This window comes from Cataglyphis hispanica, chromosome 4 (assembly GCF_021464435.1).
Source record: "Cataglyphis hispanica isolate Lineage 1 chromosome 4, ULB_Chis1_1.0, whole genome shotgun sequence".
In the NCBI taxonomy this organism is placed as follows: Eukaryota; Metazoa; Arthropoda; class Insecta; order Hymenoptera; family Formicidae; genus Cataglyphis; species Cataglyphis hispanica.
In genome coordinates this window covers 862,822-875,586 of record NC_065957.1, presented here as the reverse complement: position 1 = coordinate 875,586, position 12,765 = coordinate 862,822, and the positions used below count along the sequence as shown (strand labels likewise).

At 28.8% G+C, this 12,765-nt stretch overlaps 1 protein-coding gene across 19 annotated transcripts in view; it reads right to left on the bottom strand.

Annotated features, from left to right (window-relative positions):
* Nucleotides 1-9,603, bottom strand: part of LOC126848932 (calcium/calmodulin-dependent protein kinase type II alpha chain) — an 80,348-nt gene extending 70,745 nt beyond the window's left edge. For 5 of the 19 annotated variants that reach the window (XM_050590315.1, XM_050590317.1, XM_050590320.1 and 2 more), the window contains exon 1: nt 8,507-9,601. In XM_050590315.1, coding sequence (XP_050446272.1) covers nt 8,507-8,571 — 65 coding nt within the window. In that variant the 5' untranslated portion in view covers nt 8,572-9,601. Of the gene's footprint in view, nt 1-8,506 lie in introns of all 19 variants that reach the window. The other 14 variants (XM_050590323.1, XM_050590324.1, XM_050590318.1 and 11 more) reach the window with 5 other exon arrangements.
* Nucleotides 9,604-12,765: the final 3,162 nt, after the last annotated feature.

Sequence of the window (12,765 nt, the reverse complement as noted above, 5' to 3'; positions counted from 1 at the left end):
TAGAAAATGTGCGACTGCTTGCGATACTTTTGTATAGAGTTCCATGGTATTCAGCTGTACCATTCTTATCGTTCTCGTCGCCTGCGGTGGCAGAAAAAATAAAGTCATGGCAAAAAAAAAAAAATAAAGTTTACAACTTTTATGCCGTTTCTACTCTAATGTAAAAGAGATGCATCTAGAAATGCAATTTATCAACAAAGAAACTCACCGCAACTCGTTTCACTCTAATTTTATAATAAAACTTATGAAGACTTATAGAAGTAAACATTTATAATTTATAAAAATAAAAAATCAGCTTTAGATGCTTTTCTGTTTTTTTCTTTTCTAGATCCAAACTTAAGAAATAAATCTATTTATTGAAATTACATACGTATTTTAAAAAAGTAAAAAATTATTTTTTATAGAAAAATAGTTTTTGTACAAATCTTATCAACGCATCATTTAAATTTTTCGAGATTAGAATGCATGATTTTTTTAAACTCTTTTACTTTAAGCATTTCAAGAATAATAATTGTAGATTTAATCTTATAACTGATATTAATATTTAGTTAAATACTTATATTTAAGATACTAATATTTTATTAAATTTAAACATCCTCAGACGCACATCAATAGAGTCGTTTTTGCTCGATGATATTCCAATTGCTCGGAACATTTTATGGACTATCTTTGACATCCGACGCAATGAATTTCTGAGCTGATTGACAACCATCGAGATGACGATATTCTGTCAATCCGATAAAAGCAGGATTTGATGACAAACAGAAATGCATTTATATTCGACTCCCAGTGATTTGGAATCTTTTTCGTCGTTCAAACTTTTTTTTCGATGAACTTTTACCGTATCTTGATTATACAAATTATATGAGTTTGAAGTGGGATAATTATGATTTTTAGATAAATAAAACAATGCAATAATTTGTTAATAACAAAATCAATAATTACACGCAACCTATTTTTAATTTTTTGATTACTATTAACATAAATATTCATAACATTTTTCCAATCATTCTTTTATTTTTCCAAGATTCTTCATTAACATCATTTTATATTTATTTCATTACTGTTTAAAAATATATAATAGCATTAATATCAAAGAGGAGAATATCTCTCGATCCACAAAACAATATATGCATATGTAACACTAGTGAGAGCGAAATGCATATCAATATTTGACATTACTTAAGTATCCTTTTGAATATTCGTTTCGTTGAACGGTTCTTCCGTCTAGGAGTAGCCGGAAAATAAAGAAATGGTAACAGAAATGGAAAATATAAGAAATTCATTATTGATAAAAGGATTGAATGTTGATAAGGTTGGCCAGTTCAGGCAACAAGTGACGGCTTTAACCGGTCGATACTTTGGGTTCCACGGTGGAGTAAGCGAAGGATGCATGCAATACATCACTCTAATATATTCACCCACTCATCCATCCACTTATATACACACAATACTAACAAGCCGTCGACATCAACTCATCATGTTTTATGCATCTAATTTTAAATCGGTAATTCTTTTCCAGTCATATTTATCAATATAAATCTATTTACATTATAATTTGCAGAATAATAATAGGAAAGAAAGAAAAGTATCTTATGAGGCCAATGCCTTACAAAAAAAAAAAAAAAAACAACAATACCAGGTCTTTCAAAGCTTCAATGTTGTTTCTGTTTCAATAGACTGAACTCTCGACGAAGATGAAATAAGTAGTTCTTCAACAAATGTTTCATGGTACAATTAATTACAATTAATATAAAACGCTAAATAGTAGCTTAACGAAGTTTATTAATAAATTCTCATATACGATCCACATGCATTAAATATCCGAGATAAATGATACAATATGGTCAGATATAAATATACATAATTGGAATTATGAAAAGATCTGATAACATATGTAATTTTATATGATCATATAAACATATGTTATCGGAGCTTTTCACAACTATTTTGAGCAAAACAGTGTAATATGGCTCCATGTTTGCTTAAATCAATCTAAAATGTATTCACGATGAAGATTTTATTGACAGTTAAAACTTATAAAGATTTAGTAATATTATAATAATTGCACCAATTTTTAATTAATTAAATTATTTTAATTATGAGATCAACTTTTTTAAAATACTGAAAAGGGCGTTTCCCCCCAGATTCCCATTGAGAAATGCCTCAGATAACTAAAATTAATAAAAATATTTTTTTCTTCTAATTTGAGAATTCGATAAAACAAATTCATTTTAAATTAATAAAAATATTAATTGAATATTTACAAGATTTGCATTTTCTCTATATTTAAAAGAAAAAGGAGAGGGAAAAGAAAAAAAAACCTTGACATTTATTTGTGATGCCTTGATCTTTGCTATTGCTTCTAATAATGCCTCTTCACTCCATTCCGCCCTTGTCATTTTTCTTTTATACGTTTTACCTATACAATTTGCCGTAAAAAATGTTATACTATAGCTAGAGTGTTTTACCTATGAACGTTTATCTATAAAATGCATTTTTGCATTTTTAAAGAGAAGTAAATTTTCATACATATCAAATAGAAAAACAGTTGTATATAGTTGTCACTGGTTCTATTTCAAATTATACCTTCAGGAATACGGTGAGAATATACATATATAATGATAATTACTTTCTTTTTCTCCTTTCTAATAAAAAATGATTAAAAAAACTTATCGTTAAATTTAACAACTTTTTTCCTTACAGATTATTAATTTTGTCATTTTTTTAATGTAAAGTCGCACAGAGTAGTTCTGTGCAGATTCTCGGTTGATTTTTTATAAATTAAGAAAATATATAACAAATTTTATGTTCTTATTGTAATAATATATATATATATATTTCACTACACATATATAATATAAATTGTGAACAATTTTTGATTTGCATTATTTAAATATAATATATTTAAATATTTTTCAGATATTTGGGAGGGAGGGGGGAGGAGGGGAAGGACAAGTAGCACATAGCACGCAGTAAACGACTTTATCGCTCTCGCAAGGTGTCGTTCAAGAATAACTGAGAGAGATAGGCGAGGGAAAATTCGAAGAAACGTAGAAGACGTGTATCGTCTCTCATTTTCTCTTCTCCGAGCGGTAAATGAACCTTGGCACTTCTCACGCATACATATACCAAAGTGCCATTATTTTTAGATTGCACGCTTCCACTTGTCACTCGCTTCTAAAGCAGCCAAATTATCTTTCGGAAACTTCAACAATGCGGTGATATCAAATTGTTAAACTGATGATACTATAAAATCGTTATACGATACTGATTATATTGATAGCATTTTTCGAAAATTTTTATTTTAATTCTATAAACTGTAAAATTTACAGCGTGAACGTATTTTTTATTTTCTTTTAGCGTAAAAAAATATCAAGATAGTTTAATTGTTAAAATATTATGTTTAACACAAAAGATGCATGGGTCTGTCTAAAAATGTACAAAAAAATTTTATTTTAATGTATATATATATATATATATATATATATATATATATATATTATTGTTTCTATAAAACTGATATTTTTTTTTAATGTTCTTTTAAAAAGATAATTTTTGAAGAGCTATTTACGCTTCTTTAGTACAGAAAGAAATATATATTATTTATCATAAGCAAGAGTTAGTATTAGAAGTTTTTATAAAATTTTTGAATTAAGAAATATGAAATTATATTTTTTTAATTACTGCCATGTTATTGCAAAGATCAAGATCATTAAATTGTTATGTATGTGTCATTAAATTGTACTGTGAAAAAATTTTCATTTTTTTTAGAGCTATATTTATATGTAATATTTTCAATTTAGACTTTGTACTCTATATCCATTACATTATATATACACATATACAGTGAATGTATTATTTGCCAACATATTTTGCAAATCATCGGTCGCCAGTATTTTATCGGAAAACACGATGATGAATTGTATATATAAAATAGATGTGAGAAAAAAAAAAGAAAAATAGAAGGGGGAAGCTAATTGCTAAATATCGTCTCTTTAATGAAATTAAAATCTTCAATAAATTCGCTTTATTTTATCTTATTATTTTATGTGTTAAAAAAACAATATAAAAATATTAATTGCAGAATCTGCATTTCTTAATTAAAATAATTCTAAATTATTAAAATAATTATACAAAATAAAAGAAATAATATAATAATTATATTTCAGTATTTTAAGAAAAAATATAAAGTGTTTAAATATAATTATCTTAATTATTATTGAGAAGTAATTATGTAATATTTTGCAAAATTAATATTATATCTAATAATTACTTTTATCGTGCAATTACATATATATATATATATATATATATATATATATATATATATATATATATATAGAAAAAATAAATGAGCAACAAAATATATAATAATTTTTTTCTTTTGTTACAGCACAGAACGTTACGTAAATATATAACATGAGTCTTAGAAACCTATAAAGAACTGCCACGAACTGCCAGTATCTACTTCACTAAAGCATTAAGGCTAATGATATGTAGATATTGATAGTTGGAACTTAAATTTTTTTTCTAATCTCAATCTTCTTTCCTTATCCCTCATTTCCTTTCCTTATCCCTCATATGACAAAAAACGAAAATTTTTCCTGGATTTGAGAGATCTATGCTGTGTTCTAGAGTAAAATGTAAAAAACATTTAACACAAAAAATTTGGCGCTGCTATATCAATTGAAGATAACATTATAAAGAATATAACAAAAATGTATTATTAATGACAAAATATTTTATTAATTAAAATCAAGCAAAGTACGTGAAAATTGTAATTATATTATATTTAATCATCTTATATAGCCGACAAAGATGTCTTGACTTCAGAATAAAAAAAAATTATTGATGTATATAGTAACATATTTTATTATTATTTTGAATACAAATAAATATGAAAATATTGCATAGGCGTGCCGTTTAATTTTCAATTAACGCTATTACTTTAATTAGTTTGCACATATGATCTTATCAGTCTTTAAAAATGTTATATTGAAAAAATAGATAATTTTTTAATAGATACAATCTGAAAAAGTTTGAAGTTAGGCTGGAGTTGATGACAATATGTATATATTGTCACCTTAGCTACGTTTCACCCTCATCATATATACTTTCTCGCGCAAAAGATTAAAAAAATACGTCTTTTTCTCTTTTTCTTCGAATACTGATTTCACGGCGGGGTACGACATAATTATTTGTTATCAGCTGATCTAGTTAAGTCGTTGTTTACATGTGGTATCCCTATATATATATATATATATATATGTTTCTTTCTCAAAAAGTTATCTAGATAAAACGAAAAAGTTCGAGATTATTACCCAATGAAAAATTTATGAAAACATGCACGACTATTTTATCGAGCGATAAATAAATTGAAAATTTTGAATAAATAAACACACATAAGCAAATAAGAAGAGTTATTTAATAATAATTAACAAAACAAATATTTATAATTTTAATTATTTATTTATTGCCAAAATTATTATCTCAAAATAATCTAAAAAGCAGCCATATTTCAGCGTTTTTATTATCCAGACTTTATATAAATATGTTTTTCTTTTAACCATTATTAAACATAATTAAGTTGAATTAAAAATATATATCAATATTGAATACTTAAAAAAAAATTTTCAATTTTCGTTTCTGAAAACTTAAAAAAATCATATAAATTTCATACCGTAATTAAAGCTCTGCTTGGCAAAAATATAAGAGAAATATTAATTAAATTTTCACCTTTTCAATTTACTCATTGTCAGTCAAAACTGCCAACTTTTAAAATTATAAAAATATCAATTTTTTGAAAGAAGTTTGCGGATATATTATTTATTGGATATATTCTATCTTTATTATATCTCATCAAAATGTTGTGCGAAAAAAATTGCAAAATAAATCCTAATTATCTACGAAGGATATTATAAATCATTATTACACTAAATAATGCATCTATAAAAATTAAATTTTATATTGAAGAATATTGCTGTTATTTTAAATAATTATATTAATATGAATATTTTTAATTTTTAATTTTGCGATATAAAAAATGATATTCGATCAGTTTGGCACATCTTTTATATTTTATAATCGCATATGTTTTATCATCGTAAATGGAGAGAGATTCAATGAATTTTGAAGATCCGAAGATATTAAACGTGAAACATTTTTTAACTTTCATATTTGTCAAATATGTTGTCCCATCACTTCTGAATATTTCAAAAACTGATAAAACCACGATACTCACAAACGCTCGTTGTGCCACGGTAACAATCGCGTAATATAATGCGATTTAGAAATATTAATTATGGGTATTAAAACCTAGAATGCATAATATTTAAAAAGTTTAAACTTTTGTTGATATATGGAATAAAAATTTCTATTTGTCTCTTTAAAGATACTAACTCGAAGTATGATCGCGATTTTGCAATGCTCAAATATTTCAAGCTAATTTTATTATCATTCTTCATCTATTACTATCACATAAAAGAAAATTTACGTGCTAAGATAATTTTTATTGTACACAAAAGGTAGTGAGGTTGAAAGAGCTAATGTAATAAAGTAAGGCTAGAATAGCTTATCGCTTTCTTGCAAAAAAATATAAGCGGGATACAAAGTACCGTGTTCTAATAAAAAGAAACATGAGAGAATATTCATGAGTATAAACACACCTTGTTTCAAAATACGATTTATTGTTAGATTCGTATTCACAGCCTGTCTTATAATCATTAAAATCGTCTTAAATATGGTCTTAAGATTCATCCAATCAATGGAATGTAGTATCCATGTAGTATCTTAAAAAAAGATCATCCTCAATATGAGAATAAACTATAAATATGAGCCTTAGAAAAATAAGTTAGAACAATCAAGTTATCTGTCAAGTATTCATTCAATTCTCCATACAGAAAGCATAAACTGGGTACAAACTACAGAGATGTTATCACTATGCATCCGAGTATCGATTTTTTAAGGACACGTTACTTCTACCGTATATCTTGTCATCCTGGCATGAAATGTATGGAGAAAGAACTTCAATGGTGGAAACTTGTAAAGGAAAACATTTATGACAAATAAATCGTTGTAAAATAAATTATTTTTTTACCAGATTTATACAAACATGAAATTATACAAATAAAAAACACACACGTATACCAAAATAATATATGTTAGGAAATATCAATCTTTCGACAAACATATTTCTTAGCAATTCATATGCATACACATACCTATTATTAATTATATAATGCGTTAATAAGTATTAATTTTTATCGTTAACTTAATATTAATATAATTTATATATTTGATAATTTATTTACGCATTTAAACAGTGTAAACCTTTTCGGCCAACGATTTATATAATAGCGGTGGGAAGAGATCTAGTAACATTTAAGAATAATAGTATGCAAGACTGCAACCACCTGCGCTCGTTCATGTTACGACAGAAGATACAAGAGGGATGGCAGATGAAGGGGAAAAAAGAGAACGAAGAGAGAAGAAACGAGTAACGAAGAGATACACTAATAAGCGAAGGAAGAAAAAAAGAAAGAAGGAGAAAAAACGGAAGGACGGATAGATAAGAAGATGGCGAAAGGACGGAGAGAAAGAGAGAGAGAGAGAGAGGGAGGGGAGAGAGAGAGAGAGAGAGAGCGTAAAGAGGGTAGTAACACGAAGGTAAAAGGCGGCGTGACGATATAATATCGATTCGGTAACAAATCCATATGATGATAGTTGCTGCTATCTGTCCTACAACGCGGAGTCAACGTGCGTGGCGAAAAGGCGGCGGAAAATAACAGACGCCCTGACGCTTTATATATAGAGACTGAGCCACGAACAGACGGCCCGTAGCGCTTAAATATAGACAAAATGCAACGCGGAGTGTCTTCCACGTATAAGAGAGAAAGATGGAAAAAGCAGAGAGGAACTCGTACATGTATATTAACACGATGTGAGAATTAGACAGAAGAAAGGCGCGCAAGAGGCACGGAAGAGAGAAGGGAAAAATTGAGAAGAAGTGATGATAAGAGAATGAACGAGTGAACGATAACGGGGTATAGGCGGAGAAGGGAAGAAAAAGGCGGAAAAAGACTCGGCGTATGCAGGAAACCATTATGGCCGATCGTACAATATCATCTGCTACTGGTTTTAATTCACAAAATACGACGATGACGACAATCACAGGAGGCTTTTGTGCATGATTCGTGCTTGCGAGAAATATGCGAACACCCCCATCATCCAGTGAAAAATAATGCTTCGATCGCGGACGCCAGCATGGACGAGTCGCAAAGCTCTCTCTATCTTCTTCATTGCCGTGAAGGGATAATTCTTTATTAATGAGATAGGAAAGAAATTAATGAGATGAATAGAAATATGTTAGTAGTAAAGACGGAGAATATGTGGATGCAGGCATGCGGAAGCGAGTAAGCGGCGCCGTAAAACGCGGAGTAAGTGTATTTTCACTTACTACTACTTGCTGCCACGCGCGAATAAGTGCAAAAATTTCGGTACTCACTTGCCCAATTCCTCCTTCAAATCGTAGTTGTCACTGAATCGCGTGCAAGCCGTTGGCACGGCCATACCGAGGCTATTCACGATTATTTAATCGTATCACGGGACTCAAAAACTTAAACGCAAGAGAGTCACTGCCGGCTGCCACTATACTGCACACACGCGCTAGGGGAAACTTCGCAGGTCAAATTCGATCAATAGAGGAACCGCCGCGGCGCTGCTTGAACACCGGGACGGCGGCGGCGGCAGCGATGGTGACAGCGGCGGCGGCAACGGCGGCGGCGGCGGCAACGGCAACGGCGGCGGCGGTGGCAGTAGCGGCGGCGGCGGCGGCGGTGGCGGTAGCAGCGGCGGCGGCGGCGGTGGCGGTAGCAGCGGCGGCGGCGGCGGTGGAAACGACACCAAGTGGTAAGGTGAGGTGAAGAGACAGCGGAATGATTCGGGTGGAGAAGGATGGGAGGACAGAGGCGTCTCTATCCGCGACCCGGTGGCGGTGGACGTGCGCGTTACCGTAATACCGACGAATGACGAACGACAAATAACAACGATAAGACACGAAAGGCAGAATCTCGTAATCCGCGATACCAAGCGATTACTGCTTCATTTCTGAAAAAGATCCTACCGCAACAATACGTCCGTTCTGCTCGCTGGCAGACCGTCAACTGATTTGCGTAGTGATTGTAGCCGGATTGATGAAGGGGAAGGAGGGGGCAGATAGTCCAAAATGGTGGATGAATGTATGGATGGATGCAGGGACTGCATGTTGACTCTGTGCTTCGTATTTACGAAGAAGAGCACAGAAGGTCAGCTTGGCTAGAGTGATCACTTAGGGCTCATATGACGTTAGAGGCAATGCGAGTTGGAGAGATGCATGCAAGCGATGCTGGAGTTGATGATCACGGGAAATCGTACTCCTAGGACCGCTACTATGAAAATCAACCCCATTTGCATTTCTTTTCTGATGCAAACTTATATGCATTCAGAGATAAACATACGAATTCTAATGAATATTGCATGCAGAAATTTTGTTTTTGTTTCACTTCTTGTTTTATGAAAACTTTGAAGTAACATTTTAATTTTCCACTAGCGCTAAAAAAATATTTATGATATTAGTTTGATTATATTTGAATAAATATTATATTGTATTTTGAAAAGTGTGAACATTCCAATATCCGTGAATGACAAAAAGCATTTTATCACTTTTTACTTAAAGATTGGTGACTAAAAATTACATTCCAAAACGTAAATCTTGTAATCGGATATAAATTGGATTGACCAAAAAATAATGTCGGAATTTTCAATAAGAGACAATAGTTATTTTTTCTAAACATAGGAAACTTTATTAAATAATATATTAATCATTTTGATCCAAAACCTTCTGCCATCTTACGGGCAGTTTCATAATTCTATCTTCCCAGAACTTTTCATTTTTTCATATTCGAGAAAATTTAAGAAATACAATTTTTGCTAGCCCCACATAATATTTTTACCTATTATTCCTAACTATTATTATTCCTTAACTCAACACAATTCCCGGTTTTAGAACAACGATATAAAGAACACTTTATCCTTGAGCGCGACACTTCGCACTCATTTTTAAATCGGCTTTGTAGTTATCCGATAAAGACAATATTGCATATTTGAGTTTTGCTAGTCTAGTTCAAGTCAGCATAATTGTCGATTTCTTTAACGCAGCAATATTAAGAACACTTTACTTTTAAGCGCAATTCTTCGAATTCTATAATTCGGAATTTCTATAATTTGTAATAGAAAGATCTTTATTTACTGTTTTTTGATTTTAAGAGAGTTACAAAAGGATTTGTAATATGTGTAATCTAATTACAATGCCGCAATGTTGCTACAATGTTATGTACTATATTTAGCGTGAGATATTACCATGTCTTTTAATATAAAGAAAAAGAAAGATAATAGAAATAATTAGAGGCAAAAACTTCGAAAATTATCACGAATTATCATATAAATTCGAATAAAAATTCAATAAAAATTTTATTTTTGTAATAATTTTGATATAATATTTTAAACTTTTTAATATCTGCATAAGCATTTTTACGAATATGAATAAAATATTTTAATTACATAAAATTAAAATAGTAATAGACCATAAATTATTCATAATATTTTATTTTTACGTTCTGTTTTTAGAAAATATTCTATGAATAAATTTTTTCTATAATTTTTTTATGATTCTTTTAATATTATAACGATATAAATTTTGCTTAAAATGATTTATTATATATTTATATATTTTATTTATTAATCTATCTTATCTACATTATCTTTCAAAAAATCACAAAATTTTAAAACTAGAATTTGTTGTTAACTGTTTCAAGGGAATGCTGAAAAGAAAAAATTTATTGCATTCAAATTAAATGTTAATTATATATAAATTTTAAATAATTTTAGCATTATATGTGATACATTTTTAAAAATATATATCCTAGTAAATTAACTTTTAAGATAACATATGAATCATTTTGACTTTAACGATATTTTAACAATAGAATATTCTTAAGGCCTAAATCAATAAAATAAAAAAAAATGTTTCAACTTTTTCAACTTTTGTTTTACATATATGATCATTTTTTAACAGATATTAAGGAACATATATAAACTTTTGTAAATTCTTGCAATTTTTTCGAGACAGTTAAAACGAAAACAAGATATTGTAACCAGAAACAGAGCAAAAAATCTATTAGTATTAATTTAATTACTTATTTGCATATGATATAATGATTATCGTCCAAATATTAAATAAGGTAACATTTTCCACGATGTATCATGCTCGTCTTGAATATACAATTTCTTGTATAAAATTGAAAATCATGTTATACAAAAATGTTATTGTTTCACCGTATTCGTGTTTTTCACCATGCATATATTATGTAGATATATATATAATATGTAGATATATATATACACAATGAAAGCTCGAGATAGCGGACAGCATCCCTTTTATACGTGCTACGACACTTCGAATGCGTGAGTGGGGATAACAATCCAATCGCGCAGCAACGCATAGATCTGTGGACGCAATGTCCTCTCCCGGCGGTATACTTGAAAGGATGTATTTCGTGATCGAAGTCTTGCACGTCCGCGAGACCCTGACGAGAGTGGAGGTAACCTCGTTATAGCGGAGTAGAGATCCGTACAGTACGCTATTTCGAGATTCCATTATATATACATATATGTATACGCACACATGCGGGTTATTCTTATATATTCTCATATATTCTCATATATTATTCATCATAAGATTTATATATATATGAAAATTTCTATCGTATCTTAATTAAATTGATCACAAAGAAACGTTCCTGGAAAGAGACAATCCATATATAATCAAATATAAATATACATAATTAGACAATACAATATACATTTTAGATATAAAATAAGTCTATATGTTTCGTTTCTTTTGTATGATCTCTATCTGTACAGGAAAAATAATAAGAATAATTAATAAAATAATTAGAAAAATAATTTTTACACCATTTAAAGTGAAAAAAATTGTTTATTGTATATAATTATATATAAATTTATATATAATTATATATATATGAACTATTTTTCTCACTTTAAATTTTACTTTTTCTAAAAAAAAAAAGATGCGGAAATTATTCTAATTATTTTTTCAATTAACTTTCTTATTTTTTTCCTGTACATTTAGACAAATATTTTATAAAAGAAAAAACATATATACATATTTTATAATTCTAATTATCTAATTATCTATGTATATGTATATAATTAGATTATCTAATTATATATGTATATAATTATGTATATATAATTATGTATATATATAATTAATATATGTATATATATATTTATATATGTATATATATAAATTATCTAATTATATATGTATATATAATATATATTTTTTTATATATAAATTATTTTCCCAAGATACCACATCATATTTTGTCAAATTTATCAAAAGATTGATTTATCAATCTAATTATATTTAAAAAAATTATATTTAAAAACTAATATATATGAGTTAAGATACGATATTAAATGCAATAAAGTCATACATATTTAGAATTTAGTTTTTATGTCAATCCTTGAAAAAAAAGAATATTACATTGTGTAATGTTTAGAAAATATACCCCTTGCCATTGATTTTAATCTTGATATATATTATCAAAGTCGAGATGTTGAGTAACGTTCGGAAGGTTTTAATCGTCGCTCATTTTGTTAAAAATGTCTGAACATATAGAACCTTGAAAAAGATCTATA